The sequence below is a fragment of the Thamnophis elegans genome, chromosome 9 (genome assembly GCF_009769535.1).
Source record: "Thamnophis elegans isolate rThaEle1 chromosome 9, rThaEle1.pri, whole genome shotgun sequence".
NCBI lineage: Eukaryota > Metazoa > Chordata > Lepidosauria > Squamata > Colubridae > Thamnophis > Thamnophis elegans.
Genome location: NC_045549.1, coordinates 48,606,815 through 48,633,298, shown reverse-complemented (window position 1 = coordinate 48,633,298; position 26,484 = coordinate 48,606,815). Strand labels below are relative to the sequence as shown.

At 40.2% G+C, this 26,484-nt stretch overlaps 1 protein-coding gene across 1 annotated transcript; it reads left to right on the top strand.

The window, feature by feature from the left end:
- Positions 1 to 2,916: 2,916 nt before the first annotated feature.
- HELT (helt bHLH transcription factor) lies at positions 2,917 to 6,396 on the top strand. The gene is made up of 4 exons (XM_032223745.1): positions 2,917 to 2,943; positions 3,572 to 3,676; positions 3,992 to 4,088; positions 5,909 to 6,396. The coding sequence occupies exons 1-4, from the start codon at positions 2,917 to 2,919 to the stop codon at positions 6,394 to 6,396; spliced, it is 717 nt and encodes a 238-aa protein (XP_032079636.1).
- Positions 6,397 to 26,484: the final 20,088 nt, after the last annotated feature.

Genomic DNA, 26,484 nt, shown 5'->3' with positions numbered 1-26,484 from the left:
AATAAAAAAGGAGAGTTAAAAAGTGCAGAATTTCCCTATCTCTGCCTGTCTCCAAGAGGAGAGGTTCACACACTTTCTGAAGCAGCTAATAATATATGCCTGGAGCCCTCATTGTTAGTCTAAGCAGAGAAATAACATTAAAAAAATCAAAAGCAACAGCAAACATATCTCCTTAATATGCCATAACGCTTCCAGCACCCCGGCACCATGGCCCCTGTCATATCCAGTTTGCACGTGTCCTTTCTAGCTTTCATTGCCAGCCTGAACCTGCACCTCGTGGAAGCCTGTCCTGGACCAGACACAATTCTCCGGCAGGAGGAAAGGGGGCGGGGAGAGAAGCAAATAAACAAAATGAGTGGTGTAAAAAAAAGAATAATTGCCTCGCAGGTGCCTGCAGCTGGTGGTTAACACAGACAGTAAGCGGATCAACTCCTTCTCCAATGGCTGGAGGGGAGAAAAAAAATAAAGCTCCTACATTTACTATTCAAAGTTTAGTTAATTTGGATGATAACGGTTAGTTTCTAATCCCATTGTGCAGGACTGAATATACTGAAACCTAACAGCTTTCTGAAAGGATATCTCTCGCAGGCAGAGCAGCACTTGGGAGCGTCCCTGCCCTGGGCCGAGCAAGGCACGCTGCTTCTGAAAACTTTCTGCAAGGATTTGTTTAGTCACCCACCAGGTTGCAGACAAAACAGGTTGCAGACAAAACACCGAGAAAGAACATTTCTTTGGCTAGCATTTTATCACGAGAGAAGAGCCCCAATTTGCATTTTACCATGAATGCGGTGAAAAAGAAAACAGTAAAGTTGGAGAACATTATGTGACACTTTCCAAAGTAAAGTAATGAAAAAAGAGATGAACATTAATCTGTTTTAAAGAAAGAGAAGACAACCTGCAAAATATGACAATGAAAGGAAGAATCTGAATTCGGGAGCACAGCGAGAGTATTTCCCTGCAATAGGCTCCATTTCCAGAATGGCTTAATCGAAATGTAGACTCTGGCATACCTCTCCAAATTTGTCTGAGTTATTTTTATATGAACTGGCAAACCCACCGTTGTATTTTCGATCGCATTTGTTTCTCAGGCAGCCACTAGATCAAATGAAGTGGTTGGGAGGTGCGGGGTGTCCTTGGGCAATGAAATAAGGAGGTGCCACTGCGAGATGAAAGAGGTCTGGAAATGCGCACGGAAGCTTTGGAGAGGAAACGGATCCTTCTTCTTTTATGAATTTCCCTAAATTCCTGTTGGAGTATTTCCTATATTTCCCTCTTTTAGTCTTTCAGAAGATATAAAACATCTTTCCCCAACGTCCATTCTTTCCCTCTGGATGCCCCCCCTCAAACAAATCGGTTGCCCCCCCGAATGAGAATCCTTTGCGCTCTCAAGGCAAGAGGCGCGGCTGCCAGAGCAGAGGCCCTCGGAAAAAAAGTAACAATGCTGTGAAAATATGTTTGCAGAAAATAGACAATTGTTGGATTAGACTATTCAAGTATGAAATAATGCCTTTTTGTGTAAAAACTTCAGCAATGTGCGTGTACAAAAGTTCCCTGTGGCAGTTACTTGCTCCCTTTGTGAGCGCTGCGCTTTGGCGTCTCCACTTGGCGCGTTTCACTCCAAGCCCCTTTAAACGCGATTGTTTCTTTCTTTCTCAAGACATTTACCGGATCAAAACATGCTGTTAATTCGATCAGAAAGCTTTACCCTCTCTAACAATGCCACAGTAATTTCTCCTGAAGTTTGTTAAATTGACCAAAATTAGGCAAATGAATAGATGCAGGTGACACCGCATAATGCGCTCTCGGAGCAGCTGCGATTCCCTCTTTATTTTGCCCCTCTTTTCTTTGACCCGCATTATTAAAATTTAGGCCCAATGAAACTATTCAAACTTTTCAATGGGACATTTTCCTATAGGATAATAGGCTACAAATTGAGCCTCTCCAAAGGCGGCGGGGGTGGGGTGGGGTGCGGCGGCGGAGCGAGGCAAACAACAAGATGGAGACATACACACCATAGGAAAAAGGACGGTCGTGTGCCAAAAGTTTGAAGGAGCCTCCCTGGGTCTGCTGAGGGGAGGAGATAAATTTATGAAGCGAAGGGGGGTGTCTTGTGCCACCCTTCAGTCCCCACACCTGCCGGGGTGCCCCCCCCCCGCCACATAAAGCGATAGAAACAGAAAAGCTTCCCTGCCACCTCTCATAAAGATGGATGTGTCACCAAGTCGTGTGAGAAAAGCTGAGAACAAACGGACCCACTCCGTCTCCAAGGACTCTTCCTTGAACTGGGCGGAACAGCCTATTAAGGGCTTACTTAATTACTTTAATGACTCTGGACAGGCTTTAAAATGCAGTCGGCGCTTGGACAGGGAAGGGAGGCCGCGGGGGTTGCGGGGGGGAGAAGGAAGAGATGTGCCTGCCTGGGATTTGTAAACAGGCGGTCGTGTGAGAGACCGACCGAGCCTTTGGGGGCTTTGAAGAAGGGCGCTGGTGTTTCACAACCTGCCAGCGCGCCCCTGCGCTCCACTTGTTGCTTCTGTAGCCCTGCGCTACCCGTTGCCATGCAAATGCTCTTTGGGGGGCCAATCACGTGTCCTTGAAGGCCACGTGGAGTGACAAAGCTGATCTGTCGCCTTTCCCTCACCCGCCCCTGGTCTCCGGGGAGGGGGGAAATACCCTGTACATACACACATTTTAAGAAAACCTTATCTTTAATGCATGTCTTCTCCTAATGCTGTTTTCCCTAATCCTATGGAACCAGGCAGGCCATGAATATCGCCCCCTCCCCCCCTCGCCTTAGAAATGATTGCTTTATAAATCGCCCCAAGGACGTGGGGACTCCACAATCCACCTGGGCCACTTGAGGAGAGACCCCGGGTGCCTTCGGCTAGCTTTTCCCCCCGTCCGCTTCTTGCCTCGATGTCTTCAAAACTCAAGGAACGGAAAGTGAGTTGGCGCTTTGGCGTTGCCCCCGCGCACTTCAGGCCGAACGCAGCTTTCTTCTCCGGAGGGCCTGGTGCCATTTAACCCCGGCCATTGGCTTTGGGGCTTTAAAAGGGGGTGGAGGAGGATGGGTGGGTGGGTGGCACGCAGCCCCAGGCAGACGAGCTCCTAGCGAAAACACTTCGAAAGGAGACTTTTCCCTTGGGACAACTGCTCATAGGAGCCCGTCACGCCACTGGGGGATCCAGATGTTCAGAAGGCCCTGGCTTCTGGTCCCGCCGCGCTTTTCCCCTGCCCTTTCCCGCCCCGCCCCATCCATTGTAACTGCGATCCTATTGAGTTCTAGGCAATGGGTTCCTGATAACGACCTCCCTTCCCCTCCTCGCCAAAGTTTCAACAGAGGATGGGAAGAATTTAATTCTAGAATTCTGACTTCAAAAGGTGATTTTTGACAGGGAATATTTTTTAAAAGATGAAGAGCAGATGGAGACCCAGAAGCATCGAATAACTTTTCAATGGTCTGGTGTTCATACAAAAAACGGGGGGGGGGGGAGGCTCTTGTCTGGCTTGGTGATCTTCCCGCTTGTCCGCTACTCGTGTATTTACCCTGCCCCACTAACGTGTTTTTCAGAAGATCCCCATTTCGCACAAAGTGATCGAAAAGAGGAGAAGGGACCGGATCAACCGCTGCCTAAACGAACTGGGGAAAACCGTGCCCATGGCCTTGGCCAAACAGGTACACGCGCGTTTCCCAGCGCCCCCCCCCCCCCCAAAACCTTCCGGGACCTTGGCGTCTTTCCAGAGAAAAAGCGCATCAAGTGACACGGGTGGCCTCGGTTAGACCCAGCAGGCAGGTCCCTGGCTTTGCCTGGAGGGCTCCTGCGGGAAACCTTGCCATTCCGATTCGCAGGGGGGAAAGCGGGGCTGGGGCATGTTAGGGAAGGAAGACGGAATGGCTTTTTCGTTCCGTGCCATGGCGAGTTGTTTTCCCCGCTTCTTCCTTTGCCCCAGACGCGACTTCTCCTGAAATGTTGCTCTTGGCTCCTTGCAGAGTTCCGGCAAGCTAGAGAAGGCGGAGATTTTGGAGATGACGGTGCAATACCTGAGGGTCCTTCACTCCGCGGATTTCCCCCGGGGAAGAGAAAAAGGTAGGCGCGCTCTTCGGGGAGACGGTGCGTCCCGGCGCTTGGCAGTATTAAGCAGGCGAGCCGGCGCAGAAAGAGACGCCGGTGGATTTGGGGGAACGCTTGCGGAGCTCTAGGAGGCTCGGTGGCTGAGACACTGAGCTTGTGGATCAGAAAGGTCGGCAGTGCGGTGGTTCCGATCCCTAGTACAGGTCTCCTTCGTGAGCAGGGGGTTAGACTAAATGACCTCCAAGATCCCTTCCAACTCTGTCCTAACTCTCAGTCGACTGCTCGGATTCGGTGAACCCTCATTTTTAAAATGCCAGAAGACTTTTTTTTCCTCCTGCCACAGATTAAATTGCTATATTTTTGGAATGAAAGAAGTATCTTTTCAGGACAAGGCCAGTTCTCAAATATTTTGCTGCCCTGCCTTTCTCTCATCGTGCATGACTTTTAGAAGAGGGTACCTGGGTTCCACACAGCATCTCTTAATTTTAGCCTGGTTTAATGACAAGGCACTATGCACTTGTTCATTTGGAATGCTAAGCAGTAAGTTAGGTTTTATATACTTCAATGGCTTGGTTTGCATATTGTCTTAACTCAACAACTCCTCTCCATGGTACTGTGCAATAGAGCAGGGGTCTCCAAGCTTGGCAACTTTAAGACTTATGGACTTCAATTCTTTGCTGGCTGAGGAATTCTGGAAGTTGAAGTCCACAAGTCTTAAAGTTGCCAAGGTTGGAGACCCCTGTAATAGAGGATCCAGTTGCTGCCCACCTGAGAATAGCAAATTCAAGGCTGCAATTGAGCTGCCTCCCTGCAGGCTCAGCTAAAGAGCAGCTTTATCTTAGCCCCTTTCCCAGATCCTAATCTTTAGCATTTATGATTGGAATGATTATTGTTTTAAGGATTAGATAAATTAATAGAATGGGGTCAACCCATGAGGAGAGAGGCAGTTCCAGATTGCTGAGTGCAAGAGACAAAACATGGCTATTAAATCGAGTGTGTGACCTTCTGCAATTGGACATTGATGGATGCAAAGAGAGTATGGTTGGCTAGATTGGATCCAGCATTTGTTAAATGTCTAATAATCTAGGATAAAGAGGTATATATTCATCCATTTTAAAGAGACTAAATAAAATGAAAGCCTTTTGAGATGAATACTAAAAAATTTTATAGTGGTACAAACTTTTAGGGACTATAGCACACTTGCCAATTGATCAACTTTGTTAACTTTCAGTAGATGCATTTTTGTGTACATATACACACAATGGTCTGCATTTCAAAATGTGTGTTTGTGTGTGTGTGCTATACGGCATTGCTGATTGAAGTTATTTTAAATATTGATCAATTATGTTTTGGGGAGGGTGTTAAATGTGTTAATCCACAACTTCCATCTTTCCAGATGGCTTGACTGAAACTGGTGGAGTTGTTGTTCACACATCTGAAAAGAACCATGTTGGGAAAGTCTGAGACAGACATTGATTTCAGACTATTTTTATAAGTGGTATAAACTTTCTGGTAAAGAGAATTCGGAGTAAAGTTTATTTATTTAATGAGCCGCTTTGTGTTTATAACTTCTGACACTGCTGTATACTCATTGTTCTTCAGCCTGCCTTTCATAGATACCTCTATTAATAGTTTGTCAACTTGCAGGCTTGCCATATATGAGTACTGTCAGTTTCAGAAATTAGCCTACTAAATTAAAAATAAAAAAAGTGTTTGCTGATTTAGCTACTACAAATGGTAATAATTATAGTGAAATATGACTCCCATAAATATAAACCGAAAATCCCCAAAGCCAAGCATACAATGCTATTTCTTTCTTTCCTTCTTTCCAGCAGAACTTCTAGCTGAATTTGCCAACTACTTTTATTATGGCTATCATGAATGCATGAAGAACCTAGTTCACTACCTGACCACAGTGGAGAGAATGGAGACCAAAGACACCAAGTATGCTCGGATTCTGGCTTTCTTGCAATCCAAAGCTCACTTTATCACAGAACCTCTCTATGCCTCCTTGGGATCTCTTCCAGAGTCAGACTTTTCCTACCAGCTTCCTCCAGCTCCAGACTGCTTGGGTCAAGGCACTAATGATCCTGTTTTCTCACAAGCAGCTGGGCACGGTCACTTCTCCTGGCACGGTTCCACCAGAAATCCCACCATTCCTTACCTTCCCAATACCAGTATGCCTCTCACTAATCCAGGACAGCAGCGCAACACTTTCTTGCCATCGGTACAAGGGCTGGATCGCCACTACCTCAACCTGATTGGCCATTCCCACCCCAATACTTTTAGCCTGCCTCCTGGCCAACATCCGTCTGTGTTGTAGCCTACATCTGCGATGCCCAGATTGTTTTCCAAAGAGGGCTCCCTTTGTGTCTTTAATGGCTGAATTAGAGAACTGGATGGTTTCTTCTGACATGTTATTCTTAAAGGCAAAGAATATCTTTAAGCCCATTAGTTGTCTGAAGAGAATATATTGCCTTACACCACAATGGTCCTCCAATCACTGTAAACAGATATGTAACTAATGGTGGGGAAAGAATAAAGATGAACTCCTGGGAGAAGAAGGTGTCTATGCCTGAGATGTCTTTATTCATTCTTCTATTGTCCAGCTCTTCTAAATACTTGTTCCAATAGTAAATATTGTTTGCTTTCCAAACAAACATCAGTAAAGTTGCAGACAGCTGTACTGATTTTAAGACAAAGAGGGGAGATGCCTGTGCATCCTACTCATGAAAATTTTTACACTCACAAGAGGAGCAACTTTGTATGGTAACCTTTCACTAAAATAAAATTAGTCTTTGACTTACAGCCATTCATTTAGTGACCATTCAAAGTTACAACAGCACCGAAAAAGTGACTTACGACTGTTTTTCACACTTACAACTGCCACAGCATCCCCATGGTCATGTGATCAAAATTCAGATGCTTCGCAACTGACTCGTATTTATGATGGTTGCAGGGTCCTGGGGTCATGTGATTACTTCTGGCACCTTTCTGACAAGCAAACTCAACGAGGAAGTCAGAGTCACTTAACAACCATGTTACTAATTTGACAACAGCAGTGATTCACTTAACTGCTGTGGCAAGAAAGGTTGTAGAATGGGGCAAAATTCACTTAACAACTATCTTGGTTAGCAACATAAATTTACTGTGGTCATAAGTGGAGGATTACCGGTACCGTGTTCTTTGAGATGGAATGGGAAAACTCCAACATGTTATATAAATATATATATATATATATAATATTTTTCATATTAAGGCAGTTTACTGACTCCTCTAGCATCCTGCCAGAAGCTGAACTTAGGACATTCTCATATGAAGAATATAAAGGATACCAGAAGGATGAGCCACATGGAACCTGTGGGGATTTATGTTATCTTCTTCTTGTACAAAGTTGAAAACAGTGCCTTTTAAAAAGTGCTGGACTGACAGCAACCGTAGAATGAATGAAAACAGAAAATTGTATTCATCTCTGCTAAGGGTTGTTACTATGAGCCTTGAGCTCACAAACTCTCTGCACAAAACTTTCCTATTACATTGTCTTGGTGGTGGATAGGCGCGAAGAAAAGAAATGGTTGCTGCTATTCTGGAACTCTTAGAAATCTGACTGCATTGGTATTCTGTTACAAACTGCTTAGGGTTCTAGATTCTTATCTTTTTTTTGACAGACAGATGAGAATAGTCCTGTTCACACAACTGCAGCCAGTTCGCACCTATTCGGGAGAACCGGTTGTTAACTTTCTAAGCAGTTTGGAGAATCGGTTGTTGGAAGAAAACTTATTTTGTTTTTTTCCACCTTTACAGGGCTAATCTTGTAAGGAAGGCAGGAAGAAAACATTCTGGTGTTGTTTGTAGTCTAATCTTTATTGCCCTGCTTACCAAAACTGCCTCTCCAGTTAACCCTTATTACATTGTAACAGCTAAGGCGAAGCGTCCATTGACATGAGTGATGTCGAGTTGGCCATGCCCACCCAGTCACATGACAACTGAGCCCCGCCTACCCAGCTGGTCATTAGGGCAGAGAACCGTTTGTTAAATTATTTGAATCCCACCACTGGCTAAAGATCTATTATATGAACATTTTAGCCCAGGGGTCTCTAACCTTGGCAACTTTACACCTGGTGGATTTCCCCAACCGGCTCTGCCAAGCTTAAAGTTGCCAAGGTTGGAGACCCCTGTTCTAGACTAGTCAAAATGGGGGCAGGGGGAGAGGATCCATGCAGCCTTCTTGGTCAGCCATAGCGTAGAAACAGAGAAGAGACAACAGAATGGCAAAAAAGACAACATTCTAAAACTATCCTACATCAGCAGGAGCAACAACAACAACAGACTTGTTTTTATGTTTTAACTTCCATGCCACAATGGAGAGAGAATAGGAAACAAAGAAGGTTCCAGTGGAAGGTTATTCTCTCATGACTCCATCAGTGTTGATACATCCCCCCCCCCCGCAAATTGGGCTATTTCAGATTTATAAACCATTTCTCTATTGAAGGAGGGTGGGGGTGGAGAAGAAATTAATAAGCACCTGCTTACCTTGCAGTAGCTAGGAAGACTCTGACGATTGTCTCTCTCTTTGATTAAATGGCTCAACTTCAATCATGCTGCCGGATGAAAGGCTGGCTTGACTAGTTATGTTGTACAGGTAGTCCTCAACACAGCCCAACATTTATGTTGCTAACTGAGAAATCTGTTAAGTGAAATTTGCCCCATTTTACGACTTTTATGGCCACATTTGTTAAGTGAATTACTGCAGTTGTTAAATTAGTGACCCAGTTGTAATGTTTAATCTGATTTTCCCATTGACCTTGCTTGTCAGAAGGTCACAAAAGGGGATCACATGACCCTGGGACACTGCAACCATCATAAATGTGAATCAGATGTCAAGCATCTGAATGTAAATCACGTGACCATGGGGATGTCGCAACGGTCATAAAGCAGTTCCAGATTAGTTCTTGGGAAACAGTACAGTGGAACTGCTGGTCACGACCATAATCCATTCCAGGACTTCAGTGAGCACAGGATTTGGTCGTGACTGGAAGCAAGACTGACCGGGCATGCACGCGCATACAAAAAAGGTGCGGAAGGGGACATCGCTACAGCAGAGAAAATCGCTGTGGCTATGATTGATCGCCACCTGAAGATGTGTTCATGAACAGAGTGAAACATTTAGTGGATTTTTTGGTTGGAACCCGATTTGGTCATAGTCAGAAGCGTTCGTGACCTGAGGTTCCACTGTAACTTATTCCATTTTGTCCTGCCGACTTAAGACGTGAACTGAACTATATTGTTTGCTAAGGTCATCAAATAGGTTGATCCACAATTTGTGAAGCCACAATTCCTGAGAGGGACAAAAAAGATATTCATTACAATTGTGTATAACATATACTATATTTTGCCCTTTAAACTGAAAACACAGAAAATAAAATCTGGTGTGAGAGATAACTTAAAAGAAATCAATTAAAATTTGATGAAAGGAAGAGAAATAACAACCCATTTTGTTATGACTCCAAATCCATATTATGTGGGTTGTAAGAAAACAGCTCTTGTTAAGTGTCTATAGGATAAAATCCATGTGGCAGTGGAAGAATGGCTGGCGTCTATTATCAAAAAACATGTCTTACACACATTTTCTTCATCTCTTGAGGCAGAATATGAAGAAAAAGTCTTTGACCATTTTTCTCTGTCTTAGCACTAAGCCGTTCAGATTTCCTTTGGCACTGAAGCATTACGAATCCACTGTTACCCTGGAAATATAAATCATTATTAATTTATTCAACATTTTGAGTACTGTTAACCAAATTAGATCAAAACTCTCCCGCCTTCCTAACTTTCCTCTGCTCAATATTCTTTTTAGGATTAGCCCAAGGCCACCACAGTCAAACCCCATGTCATTTACATATAATTTTGTAAACCTGCAGCAGCCCAAGACAGTCTTTGTCTCTCAAAAGTTGCTTCTATTCTTCAATCTTTCTCTCTCTCTGTCTCTCTCTGTGTGTGCCCTTCCCTCCCCTTTTCATTTAACAGAGGAGGATAACCTCGGCTTTAGATTTACAATGGGCTTGGGATAAAATTTTTGTCTCCTTGTCCCACCTCAATCTTTCCTTGCCTCTACATTTCCTCGCTTCTGCTCATTTTAGCACGGAGTCTCTCCTCATTTCCGTGCTTACTTACAAAGACTTGCAGTCTGAAGTAGTCTTAATTTCATTCCCAGACAGTGAGAAATATTATTTTAGGTGAAAGAAGAAATACACACGTTTTGAGGCCAATTTTCCTCTCCCTCTCCGCATGCCTGAATAGCACTGGGTTTTCTTCTTTCTTGTATGCTCTCCTCTAAATTAAGTTGTATAGTGCCTTCAACAAAATACAAGAGCAAACTTCCCAGCAGTTTGGGCTCAGGGTGAACCATTGTAGCCCCTTGTTTCTTGGGCTTCATCCTTGATTGGGCAAGAATAAAAATAATCTTCCCCATGAAATCAGGGGTTCTGTCTGCACAAGGGACAAAGCTAGGCCTCAGTCGCCTTGAATTTGTCTTAGCTGCTACAAGAGCCTTGCAACCAGCATGGGTCTGGTCCACCCAGGGACCATCCACGGCATCTTTCTTAATACAGAGGCCATGTGTGCTTTCAAGCATTATTGAGCAAGCAACCAATTCTTCCCAGCCCCATATGGTCTCATGACAACAAATTCACCCGCCTGCATTAACCTCAGATGAAGCAAAATGGCAAGCTGGAATGGTAGACGTTGCAGATATCCATGAATATTAAAAGGACGACATGGTTTCCCAGAGAAAAGCATCTGAGGAAACAGGAGGGAGTTAACAGATTATAAACAGACACCATGGAAAAAGCAACATCTGAAGGTACACTTCAAAAACTATTATCTGGTTAGTAGACCTCTAATTTTGGTCTTCTTCATAGCAAATACTTGATAAGTAACCAATTGAAAAGAGACTTTCATTTCACTTTGTACATCTGCGCATGCAAGAGAGTACCCCTACTTTTGTCTCCCATTTATTCAGCAGCTGTTGATTTAACTGCTCTGTGCATGAAATCATCTGGTTGAAAAGCCCACTGACAATATGATGAGGTTCTTTCCATGCTGAAACATTTCATACAAGCACAGTTGTATGTGATGGTTCTATCATCTATCTATCTATCTATCTATCTATCTATCTATCTATCTATCTATCATCTATCTATCTATCTATCTATCTATCTATCTATCTATCTATCTATCTATCCATCCATCCATCCATCCATCCATCCATCCATCCATCCATCCATCTTCTCTCTCTTTCTCCCTCCCTCCTTCCCTCCCCCACACTGTCTTATCTGTCTTATCTTGTTTTGTCCTCTCCTGTTCTGCCCTGTTCACCCACAACTGGCCTAACCATGATTTAAGAAATAAAGCACAAATACCCTACTTTAGAAATAATCATTGCAGATCAGACTGTTTATTTATATCAAACCCAAATCATTTTAAGCTATAATACTGTTTGGGATTGATGCAGTAAGATTTTAAATCTCATTAAACTAACACAATTGCAGTTGTATTTTATATTGATTTTAGCATGAATAATTAATCTTTTCATTGTCAGGAATATTTCCCCTCACTTAGGTTGTGTGTGTGTGTGTGTGTGTGTATACACATACACATACACATACACATACACATATACATATACATATACATATTTAGAGTTACAACCCCCGGTATGCCCAAATATGGGAGGAAGATTACTACTTCCATTCTCTGTCCTTCGGCTTGTCACAAGAGACCATCCAGACAGAAACCCAATATTTTTACTGTTGCCTTTGTTACATTTGTGTATTTGTGCTGATAAATAAATAAAGGGAGACTAGTATAGATCTATTTCAAGCTATTTAGCTCTCATCAGCTAGCCATACCCTTACTGGGAATCGAACCTGCGCTGTCTTGCATCTTAGGCAGATGTGTTAACCACTAAGCCACAGAGTTCGACTCCTTATCAGCTGTGCCGGGGTGAAAGGTATCTTTAGAGTTACAACCCCCGGTATGCCCAAATATGGGAGAAAGATTACTACTTCCATTCTCTGTCCTTCAGCTCGTCACAAGAGACCATCCAGACAGAAACCCAATATTTTTACTGTTGCCTTTGTTACATTTGTGTATTTGTGCTGATAAATAAATAAACTCTAAAGGTAACTCTAATATGCCCATAGGTTTCCAGAACAATATTATATATGGATGCTAATAATGACACATATGATGCATTTTCTCACTCATTGATGTCCATATGTAGATCTTTCTACAGCTACTTGAATCAGCCTTAAACCTAAATGGTTCAACTATGATAGAAAATTCTTTTTCTTTGTGTATTTTAAAGTTTATTTGCCATCTTTGCAAGACAGAGGCCAGCATAATTTGCTTTATTGTTTTTAGAAAGTCATGTGAGGGAGGTGCTGCAGGGGTGGGTTTCAAATTTTTTTATTACCTATTCTGTGGTCATGGCCTATTTTGTGGGTGTGTCTTGGGAGTCATGTGACTGGGTGGGCATGGCTAACTTGATAAAATTCACCAGGAGATGTCATGGATTGGGTAAAATGTGGTGAAGCTCACTTAACAACACTTGCTTAGCAACCAAAATTTTGGCCTCAATTGTAGTCATACATCGAGGACTATCTCTGCCTTCATCTGAATGGTAGCCTTGTCCTAGTAAACTCCTTCTTCTTTCTGGCAATTTTCCTCTCTGTTAGAGGCACCAAAATAATACAGGCAATGTAAGGTTTCCTGCTGCAGCAGGGGTTGGACTAGATGACCTCTGACTATTCTTCTAGCCCTAAATTGCTGTATTGTTTCTTTCTTTCTTTCTTTCTTTCTTTCTTTCTTTCTTTCTTTCTTTCTTTCTTTCTTTCTTTCTTTCTTTCTTTCTCCCTTCCCTCTGTGGGAAGCAATCAACCCCCCTCCCAATAAAACATTACTCTCAGAAAGGCTCATTCCATATTCCTGCCAGATAGAGATGAGATAATGAGCCTATAGAAAGTTTGGCTCCATTCACAAGCAGGGAATGATCCAAACCATTTTAGAAACACAAAGCCCATATTGCACAAACCCCCAAATTTCAAAAACATAGAACCACATAAGAATCCTAACTTTTATCCAGTTTGTTGTTCAGTTGACCCAGAAACAAACTGCAGCTGTCACTTTGAAAACTTCCTTTTGAGCAGCTTTTCAATTTAAAACAGGTTTCAATTTAAAGTTTGCAGCATTAAGACTTGTGGACTTCAACTCCCAGAATTCCACAGCCAGGCATGCTCAGTTCCAATTTAAAGCGACAGCATTTGTTTTTCTCCTTTGCTGAGTCCTGGCTAAAAAGTGAGTTTGCCTTCTTTCTTTTTTTCTTTCTTTCTTTCTTTCTTTCTTTCTTTCTCCCTTCCCTCTGTGGGAAGCAATCAACCCCCCTCCCAATAAAACATTACTCTCAGAAAGGCTCATTCCATATTCCTGCCAGATAGAGATGAGATAATGAGCCTATAGAAAGTTTGGCTCCATTCACAAGCAGGGAATGATCCAAACCATTTTAGAAACACAAAGCCCATATTGCACAAACCCCCAAATTTCAAAAACATAGAACCACATAAGAATCCTAACTTTTATCCAGTTTGTTGTTCAGTTGACCCAGAAACAAACTGCAGCTGTCACTTTGAAAACTTCCTTTTGAGCAGCTTTTCAATTTAAAACAGGTTTCAATTTAAAGTTTGCAGCATTAAGACTTGTGGACTTCAACTCCCAGAATTCCACAGCCAGGCATGCTCAGTTCCAATTTAAAGCGACAGCATTTGTTTTTCTCCTTTGCTGAGTCCTGGCTAAAAAGTGAGTTTGCCTTCTTTCTTTTTTTCTTTCTTTCTTTCTTTCTTTCTTTCTTTCTTTCTTTCTTTCTTTCTTTCTTTCTTTCTTTCTTTCTTTCTTTCTTTCTTCCTTTCTTCCTTTCTTTCTTCCTTCCTTCCTTCCTTCCCCCCCTCTCTCTCCCTCCCTCCTTCTCCCCCCTTTCTCTCTCTTAGTTTTTAAAACCTCTTTTCCCTTGCCTGAACTGGCAGGGAAAAGGGGCTTTAAAAAAAGCTTCTGACAAAGGTTTGGAGGCATGGGCAAGCCACCATTAATACAGGTCTGGTCAGGTCCGCCAGATTTTCACTACCATTTCTGACGTACCGTACCATACCGGGACAAACCCACCTCTGAGGTGCTGATTTGTATGGAACTCTCCAATGGTGGATATTGATGATATTCATATATAATGTGTAATCATCTGGTTCCAATCTAGCATTGAAGTCTCCCCCTAGTAAGACCCTGGCTTTTGGATGGCCGATGAGTTTACTAATATAGTGTTTCAACTCCATCCATACTGCAGTGGTTTCAGTTTTTCTTAGCAATGGTGGAAGATAAACATTAATTGTTAAAATCAGGAATGAGTCCATCCTGAGAAGAAGGGCCATAGACACATGTTTTAAAGGGGAAATACAAGTGGAAACAAATATGTTTCCACTGCTGTCGGTACTCACAGCAAAATATTTTGGTTCAACCCAAACTATAGAAGTCCAGGCACTGAGTCAGTCTTCATATTGGAAAGAAATATTTTCAACAAGGAAAATGTTGAGGTGTGTTAAAAGGAAAGAAGGACATAAAACATAATACAAAATGCTTTATAGTTATCTCTATGCATCTTCTTGCTATCTTTGTAACATGATAAAAATATCTTATTTATTTAATCAGTTCATTGGTTGCCTCAATTACTACATAGATGACTCTGCCCTGAGTCTCCCGGGAGTAGGGCGGCATACAAGCTAAATAAACCTAAATAAACCTACAGTTATTTTAGGCAGCATATTGAAAATAAGCATCAGAAACACAAATACAATGATGGAAGGAAGAGATATCTCATGTTGAGGTACAACAATGCTATTAAAATATAGTGACGCAGTAGGGTGATAAATTACTCCGTCCAGGACCTGTCAGAAATCACAACTCTTCTAAATACCAGCAAGGTTAAGATGGGATAGACTTCTAGGGATTGCTATTCCACAGGTCGGGGGTGCTATAGAGAAGTGCTTCTCTTTGAATGCTTGTTGTGAATATTAATTTGCAAATGCTTATTGATTTACTGTCAGTTGTAGTACAGGTAGCTATATACCACTGGAGAAAAATACAATATACAATATCAGTGGTGGGATTCAAATTTTTTTACTATTGGTTCTATGTGCATGGCATGGCTTTGGTAGGCATGGCTTGGGAGAGCATCAGAGGTAGGTTCCTACCAGTTCGCACCTATTCGGTAGAACCGGTTCGTCAAATCTACCGAACCGGTTAGAAGAGGTTCCACCAGTGGACCTGGAAAGCAGGCCACACCTACAGAAGAGGTTCCAAAATTTTTTGAAACCCACCACTGATCCTTGGATATGATTATTCTACACTATCATGCTCATATTTATAAAACTCAGTGCCTCTGTGAAAGATAAGGATGACTACTGCGTTTGTGGTGCAATCAGAACATTGCATGTGTTGAAGTTGTTTTAACGCAAACCAAAGATGCCTTTTAAAAAACAAGTTTACATCATATTCTTATGCATGCCAGTGCTGTGTGTGAGGTAATTTAAGGTGGTTCTGACAAGTGTCATCAGCATCTTCATATCCGGTCACATGGGCAGCAAGCCACTCCCATCCAGTCACATGGGCAGCAAGCCACTCCCACAAAGGAGGCCACACCGACAGAGTAGGTTTGAACAATTTTTGAAACCCACCACTGGAGAGGATACTGCAAAATCCCCAATCCCTCTCCACTCCTGGGGGAAGGATACTGTAAAATCTCCATTCCCTCCCCACCCCATTAACCTGCTTTCCAGCTCCATTCTCTTATGCAGGGCAACAGAAGAAGACCCAGCCATCATCTGGGACTTGGGAGGCATCAAAAAGATGAGGGAGAAGCCAGCCAGAGGTGGTATTTGCCGGTTCTCCGAACTACTTTCAAAATTTCTGCTACTGTTTCGTGAGAACCGGTCAGCATTGGCTGAATACTACCTCTGACAATATTGAAAGCAATTATTCTTGCTCGATTATAATATATGATCCATAATTAAGCAATACCTTTGCTGGCACTTTCAAACAAGACAAGCTTTTGACTTGCTCAAAACTCTTCCATCAGATAAGATATTACACAAAGTAGGACATGGGAAAGCAACCAGAAAGATTAGATATTAAGGCCATCAGTTTTAAATTCAGCACACTCTAACTTACAGAACCAACTTTCTGCAAAAAGACCGCTGTCAAATTGTCAATTTGTGTGAAGGAATTTGTTGACAATAATTTATAGGAAATCTTACCTTTTTTGTCAAGAAGAATGCTCTCTACACTATAATGTACAGGCACCTGAACACTATTAGAGATATCTTCTGATTACTCCTGAATAATTGCACAATACGTGATCTTTACCAAATTTATTTATTAATTATTAAATTTGTTTGCTGCCCATCTCCCCATATCTCTCCGCAACTAAATTGGCCCTGAATGGAGCTACAATCTGATTTATATGAAAGAGAGACAGGAATATTGGACATCATTTGACTGTCATTGTAAGGGCTAAAATTGGCAAGGTGGGAACTAAGGTTGGAGAGAATCCTCATGTAAACCCAGAATGTCAACCTTCAAAACAGAGAAAATAATGGCTAAGGATCCATTAATCCAAAAATACTGATTCTGTATTCTACCTTAGATCTATCAGGAATTTTGATTTATTTTATTTGAATGAAAGCTATTTAATCATATCATATCCTTGAAGCTTCTATAGGTAGCCACTGACTACAGATTCTGGAGAAAGATTTATTGCCAGATGTGGTATGAAGTCTGACAATCACAAAATATATTGATTGCATAGCAATGCTAAGCATGGCTAGGAATGCTGCATGTGAATGATTAAAGCTAGTAATTTAGTCTTCATCTTCTCTCTGTCACTCTCTCCCCCCCCCTCCCTCTCCCCCTCCCTCCCTCTCTTGCCTTCAAGTCACTGTTGTCTGCTGCCAATGGCCTGAACAAGTTTTTCAAGATTCTTGGTTTACCTCTGCCTTTTTCCTAGGGCTGAGGGGGAGTGACTGTCAAGGTCATTTAGCAAACTTTGTGCCTAAGGTGGCACTACAAACTCGCCTGGTGCCTTAACTTCTACACTAAATTGGTTATCTCATCTCCTCTACTTTGCCATTACATACATGTGTGTGTGTTTGTTTGTGTGTGTGTGTGTGTGTGTGCGTGTGTGTGAGAGAGAGAGAGAGAGAGGGAGGGAGAGGGAGAGGGAGAGAGGGAGAGAGGGAGAGAGGGAGAGAGGGAGGGAGAGAGAGAGAGAGAGAGAGAGAGAGAGAGAGAGAGAGAGAGACCAAAGCCACCATATGCAGTGAAGGCCAATAATGATCAAAGCCTATGGAAAAGTGTAATGTGAAAGGCAAAAGGACTAATTGGTAAAGAGCATGATTTAATGAATGCAATGAAACCATTAAAAAGAGGAAGGATGAAATACAATGAATAAAGGCTCTTCTTGTGAAGTTCAGTGGATGATGCAAGAGGCAGAAAAGTAAAGAGCTAGATTTAATTCTGGAAGAAAGGTAACATGTATGTCATATAGTATGAATTGGTGTCACCTAGGTTGTGCTGAATGCATAAGAAAGTTTGCTCCAAAGAAGGTGATAATGGAAGAAGCAGTGATTTAATTTGGGGAGAATTATGCAACGTTACCAATGAATATGATCCAGGAGAAATAAATCCTGTTAGTGGACATTAGTGCACAGCTTAGAATGAGAAAACAGAAAAAGTTATTGGAATATTAAAATCTTGAAAATGAATAAGCCTGATGATTGATGATTTATCTGATTTTGAAAGGTCTTTTTGTTTCAAACAAGTGGCTGAGATCTATTCATATATGCACAGAGAATGGATATAAATAAAGAGTGATTGTTCATGATGAACAATTCAGATAATTGGTGAAGGATATAAGAATAATGAGTGTTTCTGAATGTGGGACAATTAACTGATGGTGTCAAGGTTGGATCTTGAGAAGAAATGAACAAGGAAGAAAAAGTATATCTTCTCAATTATTATTATGGTCATAGACCAGCACAAACAGGACAAGTATGAACAATGAATCCCATTTGCGCATGCACGCGCGCACACACACACACACACACACACACACACACCGGTCACAATTAAAATGAGTTAGAAATACCAGGCTTATATAACTAACTGTAGGCAAAAATACAGGAAGCAATAAAAATGATAATTCAGAACTGGGTAATTTTATCAAAATTAAAAAAATCAATAAGGCTGAATCAATGTGATAGCATACAAGTTAAGCAAATATAAAATGAACATATTTTATTAGTGCTATACTCAGTAAAGGTAAAGGTTCCCCTCACATATGTGCTAGTCGTTCCCAACTCTAGGGGGCGGTGCTCATCTCCATTTCCAAGCCAAAGAGCCAGCACTGTCCAAAGACATCTCCATGATCATGTAGCCAGCAGGACTCAAACGCCGAAGGCACACAGATTGCTGTTACCTTCCCACCAAAGTGATCCCTATTTTTTCTACTTGCATTTTTACATGCTTTTGAACTGCTAGGTTGGCAGAAGCTGGGACAAGTAATGGGAGCTCACTCCATTACACAGCACTAAGGATTCAAACCTACGGCATGCGAAATTTTGCTCCATTAGCTGTGATACAAGGACTATCATACTCTTAACAGATATGCATGAAATATTTAAAACTAACTCAAGAAATCATGGTTAGAGAAATCATGTCAAGTTCATAAATTTCGCAAAGCTGGTATTTTCTATTGTTGCAGCATTGGGTTGTATTCAAAATTACTTTGAAGTTAAACCAAAACGTATTTCCCTATCAACTGTTCTTGAAAAGTTAACTAGTAGGGAGAAAAAATATTTCTGGTAGATACCGCAGAGGTGGGCATTAGCTGCAGTTGATAATTTTTATCCAGTCCTGAATTTTGATACATCCATATCAGAATATATTTTTGTAGCATCCTTATGTTTTTGAATAAAGGTGACTTCAAGTTAAGATCTTTTGGAAGAAACAGAATTTAAGACCTTTGAGCCAAAACCATTTAAAAGCCAAAAGACGCAAGCCGGCCATGTGTGGTAAGCTCAACTTAGAGGCTTGCAGGGTTAAAGGCGAAAATGTTCAAATTCGTCCAAGACCTGAAAAACTTGACATATGAAAGCCTTACATGCATTGCATATAGAAGGCAGAAAGAAAGGTGTCCCCTAATGAGGTTTTTTTGCGCTTGAGTGAACGGAAGGACCCAGCTTCAGAAGAATAACTAGAAGGGGAAAAAAGAAGCAGAGCTTTTGTCCAGAGAAAGGGCAGGCACTTTCCATCCCTTTTCAGGAAACAAGGGAAAAGGCAGCTTTTGGGGAGACTCCATGAGAGATGTGGGTTTTAAGAGCAACCCAGCACATACAGAACTAATCAAGCGAAAACAATAATAAAATTAGCCTGACAGTCAGCCAGCAAGTATCTGAAGACTTTATCAAAAAAGGGGAGTGGGGAGGAATGATGGAAGAATTAGAAATGAACAAATACACTCAGTGGGAGCCAAGGATCAAATCTGAAGATAGCAGTGTGCATGGGTGCATGTATACATGTTGGGGGGATTAAATTATTTATTCATTGTTAATTTATTTATGTATGTGCAAATGACTTTAGTGGCTGCAGGTGCTAAGAAGCAGTTCTGAAAAGGCTCAGTTTTAGCACTAAGGCTACAATATTGGCCCGTTTTGTTCATTATTTTCATCAAGGAGATCAAAACATTGACTTTTATGTAGGAAATACTGGGGGGGAAACCATATGCGCTGAGTCAATTGGTGTTGAATTTAGCAACATGAAGTATTTTAAATTGGTATTCAGGAAGTGAATGGAGGGAATGGAGTTTCACAACCAGCAAATTAGCAAATGAATGTTTATTTCAATAAGGAAATGAAAATAAATAAAAATAAAGCCTACTTTTCTTGAACAAAGATTTGGTAACTCTCATAATACACCTTTTATTAAACCAATAAAACATCATTATATTCAAACAAGTCACTCAAATGTCACCTTTTATAAATGTCACCTTATAAGGGTGACTTGTGTATGTCTGAAAAATTTACCTAGAGTTGAAAAAGGAGGTCCCTTTATTGGGCATTCTTGGGAGAACAGTTTTGCCTCTTTAAGAAGTAACTGGCAACAGTTCAAAAGGTCGCCAAGTGCCCTACCCTTAATCAGCAGCCTAAAGGCACATATCAAGAGACCTGCTTTATAACAGATTTGGCGTCAGGATTAGTAATCTACTATATTTATAGAAGGATGTATATCAATGGATAAAATGAAGTGTTATTTTACTTCCCTCCCATGGTTATAGAGCCTAAAGTTGTCACCTCCTGACCCAGGAAAGCATGCATAGCATGCTCACAGCATGGGGGTTCTGCAGAAGATGTGACCCTAAGGGCAAGAAACATGACATCCCAGCATGGAGGGTTGGGGGCACAAGGCGAGATATCACATCTTTAAAATATTACTAGCCTCACATTATGTTAGTGCCTTGGCTGGAAGGATGTTTGCTGCTTTCCTGCACTTCAGTAAAGACAGGAAACTGGAAGAATGATCTGCCAAGACCAACTTTTAATTAAATGGAATAAAACTGGAAAGAAATGGGTGGACTGGATATAGCTCATTAAGGCAGACCCTAGGCGAAGATCTACTCTGAAAATGCAAAGCAGTTCAATGGTCCAGGAGAGGCAAAGCAGTTAAAAGAAAGCAAGGGTTTACCAAGAAACAATTTCTAGACAATTGCCTGTCTTATAAAGTAGACAAATTACTTATTAAACCAGTAACAAATGTATAGGCTATGTTTCACTGAGAGGTTTTTTTTTTTGTCTTTCTCGGACCTCCTCCTTGAACTAGCTATCTTCACATATTGAGTAGTCATGGTTTGCTGATCATAATATGTGGCTGTGAAAACTGGAACATTAGGAAGATCCAAAGAAGAAACATTGATGCCTTTGAAGTGTTCTGAACTTGAAAATACTTGAGACAGTAAGAAAAAGGAAAATCGAAAAGAACATAGAAAGGATAAATAATGAAACTAAAGTTTAATATTTTGGATTTGCACTGTAAAGGAAGAGACTTTGGAAAACATCCTATTTCTTGGCAAAATTGAAGGCAGTAAAAAGAGAGAAACTGTTACTGAAAAGGACTCCCAAAGAGGGAGGAAATTAAATTCAGGAAATTAAATAATGACAAAAACCCATTAATGAAAGTGCAGGATATAAATATGATAAATATATAAAATAAGAAAATAAGGATGGGAATGTTAAGGCACCAAGAATTTCCATTACTATGAAAGCTTTTGAGTGTTGTTAGTTTTTTTTTTTTTTTTAATGAGAATAGACAGCGTTGGAATAATTTAAACACATGGGCGGCTTGATGGATATGGAGAGCGTTAAAGTGTCATAGTGAATAATTTCAAAAATTTGAGTTATAGTAATGTTGCAATCAAGAGAATATAATTGAGAAAGGAAACAGGAAGAACCAAGCAGAGATTGCCAGTGGCGTTCAGTGAGAACTTTTTAAGGGGGAGTTGTCAAAACTCTGAAACTATGAGGTTTTTTTTAAATATACACAAATGTTTTAAGCTTAAAAAATACATAAACACATGCATACACACACAAACACACACACACAGAGAAGGTATATCATATTTAGTCTGCAAAAAGTGGGATGACTATGAAAGGATACCAATAAACACCAAAACTCTAATTTTAGATCATTGCCTTCTAGTAATGTCAAGAGCAATATTTCTCAATCTTGACACCTTTAAGGTATGTGGATTTCAATGTGATGTCTGGGGAATTCAGAGAGTTAAAGTCTATGTAGGTCTAGAGTTTTATACTTTAGATATTTAGATATGCCTAACACAGACAGTGTAGAAGCTTATAAAATGGATTCCCAATTTTATCCAGGCTTTCTAGTGATAATCTATACATTTGCTAAAATTAAGGTAAAATTATTTAGATCAAGGAGAACACCAACTCTCAAGCATAGTACTTTTAATACTTGCTATATTTGATGACAACTTTGGCAGGCTGAAGGTGTTATATCTCAAATTACTCTGCAAAAAATTCCCCCAAAAGAGAATATGCATTCATCTTGTTTAAAAATCCTGATCATTTTTGCTTTCCTCTTTTCTGGAAAACTAAAAAACATACAATATATCTAAGTATGTTTCAGATAGGAGAACAAGGCTAACTATGATATGGATCTTTTTTGACTGTTAAGAGTCTTGAAGAAGTAGAATTTAACCATTTGCCACCCACTTTCTATTGACTGCACCCTAGTTAATATATATTTTCTCTTGTCTTTTTTTGTCAGATGAAACCAGTGATTTAATAGATAGGAATGTGTGCAGAAACCCAAATACTTAAACAATATATTTGAGTAATAACTGTCCACCTGTATTGACTTAAAGTTTGGATTCATCTGCTAATTTCACTGTATCATACGTTAGATAGGATCTCTTCTATGTACAATATAGGATCTGGAAAACCTTCCTCTTTTGCCCTTTTTGGGGAAAAGGCTATTTATATTCAACTTTCTTTTGATAGTATGACAAATTTCCTTGAGTAAAGATAGAGATTGAATCAGATAAAATGAATTGAAATAATGAAAAAGTTTTTAAAAAATATTTCTGCTTAAACCCATTTATCTAACTGCATAGCAAAAAAAAGTCTATTTGTCAGCCAGCTCTTTTACAAAATATTGATGGATGATGCCAAATGTGATGTATTCCCCTGCAGCATTGATTTTGATTCAATATTACATATTCTAGGCTAAAAAGTTCCTCTTTGCAGATTGATGTATCAGTGAGCATGTTAAGAGGAGAGACTGCGCCCTCTTCAGTCTTATTCATTCATTTCTCCTCATTCATTTTATCATGTGTAGAAGATAGTGGTGTACTTTTTACATTGTGCTTACAGCTCTATGTCACATACAATATGGTCCTTTTCCTTCAAGGGCCCTTTGTTAATTAGATTATTTCTAATTTAAAAGAAAACAATTATACACTAACATCTCCCTCTTTTTCTACCATACTTAATATGGATCAGATTATATAGTGAAACGTTAAATGTGTTAATTAATCATACAAATATCCACATTGCTTTGGGGTTATTTCAAAGACAATGAATATGTATTTTCTCCCCCCTCCCAAAAAATTGGTATAAATTGCAAGAGAAACACTGTAATTCAAATGTGTTGCTTGTATGCTCAGATAAACAGATATTTCAATTGTGAAGAGAAGGTGCAAGAGATGACATTTGTCATTTATTTAGCAGATAAAGGCTTGCACATAAAGCATCATCTGCTTTTCTGTTAAGGGCTGACTTTCTAACTGGTGAATACAGCTGCTGTGACTGGGGTCAAGTGATATGTCATTCTGTCAGATCACACACAGAGAAAGTGGTTCTTCCCGGATTAGAACTTCAGCACATGGTCCTGTGAACAGCTTTCTAAGAAATGTCAGAGCTTTCTGTCCCCTGCTTAAAACCTCTGTAAAAGGTCTTGGATATCTCAGTCAAAAGCTATTATGAATGTAAAGACAATGCTGATAAATTCTTGACTGTGGGATTTTAACAGTGACAAGCCATATAAATCCAATAAATAAACAAACAAACAAACAGATTTTCAGTCTCAAATAATCAACCAGATTAGAAATTGTATAAACATGGAATTATGATTCAGATTTAATGTTAGCCCACAATGCCTAAGCATGGAAGAGAAAATAAGCTGCAGCTGAAAGTCACTACAAATTGAATGTTTACTCCCTTCTTATAAGAGCCAAGGTGGTGCAGTGGTTAAATGCAGCACTGCAGGCTACTGCTAGATCAGCAGGTCAGCGGTTCAAATCTCACCGGCTCAGGGTTGACTCAGCCTTCCATCCTTCCGAGGTGGGTAAAATGAGGACCCAGATTGTTGGGGGCAATATGCTGACTCTCTGTAAACCGCTTAGAGAGGCCTGAAAGGCCTATGAAGCGGTATATAAGTCTACTGCTATTGCTATTGCTTCACCCAAAAAAGAGAATTTACAGTAAAATATATTGAAATAAGAATTAAGTCATCTAACAAATTCCAGATCACATGATTCATCTTGCCTAGAAATGAATCTTCGTTGCTAAAATAAATTGGTTTTATTATGGAAAGAAATGAAATATGGAGTTACTCAAAAGCATAACTAGGTCTGAAGGTAGCCCTATTTTGTTAGTTTTATTTTTACTCATTCTAACCGTAGCTAACCAAAAGCTTATAGAATGTTTCATCAGAAACTAGGATCTATATAATCTATCCTTCCAAATTTTGCATGGAAACATTGATAATGCCTACCTTGTTTATGTGTTAAACGGATGTAAGCAACAACTGCCTGTGTGCGCACACACACACATCACTTGCATACCCATACAGTAGATGCATATTAAATGCATTTTTCTCTTAAACAAAAATATTCATTTCTTGTAAACATTTTATATAAATTGTCAGGTTGCCTAAATAAGCCCAAAATCCCCAACAGCCCTAATGTTGATGCATACTGGTGGGTTATAAATGCACTTTCTGGATTCATTGGTTATATTCATACATTGTGCAAAACTGTAGCTTGTTCTAATTATATTTTGTTAAGCAAGCCTTTATAATGGCTGGATTGATTTGTTATACCAAATCAAAACAATGTCTTAAAATTGAAGCTTGCTAAGCAAAACCAAAACAAGACTCTTAGGATTAAATATGATGTAACCCAGTTACCGTGGAGAGTATCTTACTTTTCGGGTATTACTAATGGTCTGATACAGTATCAATCTATATGATGCTTTGCAGGTATGACTGGAGCTCTTTAATTATCACTGAGCTTTGGTTATACAGTGAAATATAAACTGAAATCATAACTCAAATCAATATTAGAGATCTCTGTTGGAAAGCACTGAAATCCTAAGACTTTGTGAATTGGTTTAAACTTCACTCAAAATAATCTCTTCCTCAATAATTCAATTGCTTAGTGCATAGACAAATCAAATAAGACACAGAATTCATACAAATAAAATATGTGTCTTAAGACATCTAGGATGTTAATCTATCAACAGACATATAGTATAATAAGAAAAGTAAAAGAAAATTGGGCTTTCATAGTCAATAGATAAAGCAAATAATGTGATTTTTTGCGATAATTATGGATAAACTATCCTATGGCTGCCAGAAACCCTCTTGACCAAAAAAGTGTTATTCTACATCACTTTTTTAAGCAAACATTTCTTACCATGATAGAGGCTTTAGTTCAGTTTATCATAAGAACAAACCTGCTGTTTTTAATCCTGGACTTGCAATCGTTCTTTCAAAACGGTTAATTTCCAATGTACAAACTGAATTGTGTTTAAAATAGACTGTGCCATTCCAATGCAATTTACTGTATAAAATAATGCCAACAAAGGTGCCATCTCTCATTCTAGTCAACAGACTCTGTAGTGAAAGGTCTTAAGGTATCTTGGAACTGAAACAATACAAAAACAACTGAAAATACAAATTACAGTCTTTTTCTGAAGTCCCCAAATTATCTACCTAAAGTAGTCATCTCACTTAATCAAATGGTAGAGTCATCTCTCATTTTGTACAGCCAGTTTAGTCATTCCTTCTGTATTTTATTTATTTTGTTTTCATTTTTTCTGTACCATAGTTCATTGTCTTTTAAAGTTAGGTTATGTAGGCTCATTTAATCAGGTTTAGCTTCTCAGGATCTAAGAAAGTGATCTGTAGATTATTCTGTAAAGGCCTGGCTAGACTTAGGTAGGAATACAGGTGGTTGAGCATACACGAACAAGTATGCTTCACATTGCCAAAGAAAATAAGAAAGACCTGATGTGCTAATGGCTGAGCATTAATCAGACAGATACAATAAATGTGCTTTTTCTCATGCAAAGGAAAAAATTAGATGCAAACTTTACATTTAAAACTGCATTGTTTCCCTTTTAATCTGGCCACCATCCGAGTGGTGATCTGGATGTTAGAGAAGAGATGAATGGGAGACATTGGCAGGGATTGAAGCTTGGGGATGAATGTGGAAATGTAGAATGGATGTTTCTTTTTTCTAGCTTTCAGTTGACTGTTGTTTCTGTCTGTTTTTGAGAACTGATCCAAAGGGACAGGGAAGTCAGTGTGGCAGCTCTGAGGAAGGCCCTCCTCTACAGCTGCAGCTCAGCGGATTAGGAAGCTTCATCCACAAGGCAACATTACACAAGTAGCCTTTGAACAAAAGTCATGGATACTATTAATGATATGGTAATCCTTAATCGAGCTACCTCCCAGT

Bases quoted from the DNA above. Each gene is read 5' to 3' on its own strand.
- HELT (XM_032223745.1), top strand. From the start codon at position 2,917: ATGTCTTCAAAACTCAAGGAACGGAAA. The intron at 3,677-3,991 runs GTACACGCGCGT...GGCTCCTTGCAG, and splicing joins CCATGGCCTTGGCCAAACAG to AGTTCCGGCAAGCTAGAGAA. The intron at 4,089-5,908 runs GTAGGCGCGCTC...TCTTTCCAGCAG, and splicing joins CCCCCGGGGAAGAGAAAAAG to AACTTCTAGCTGAATTTGCC.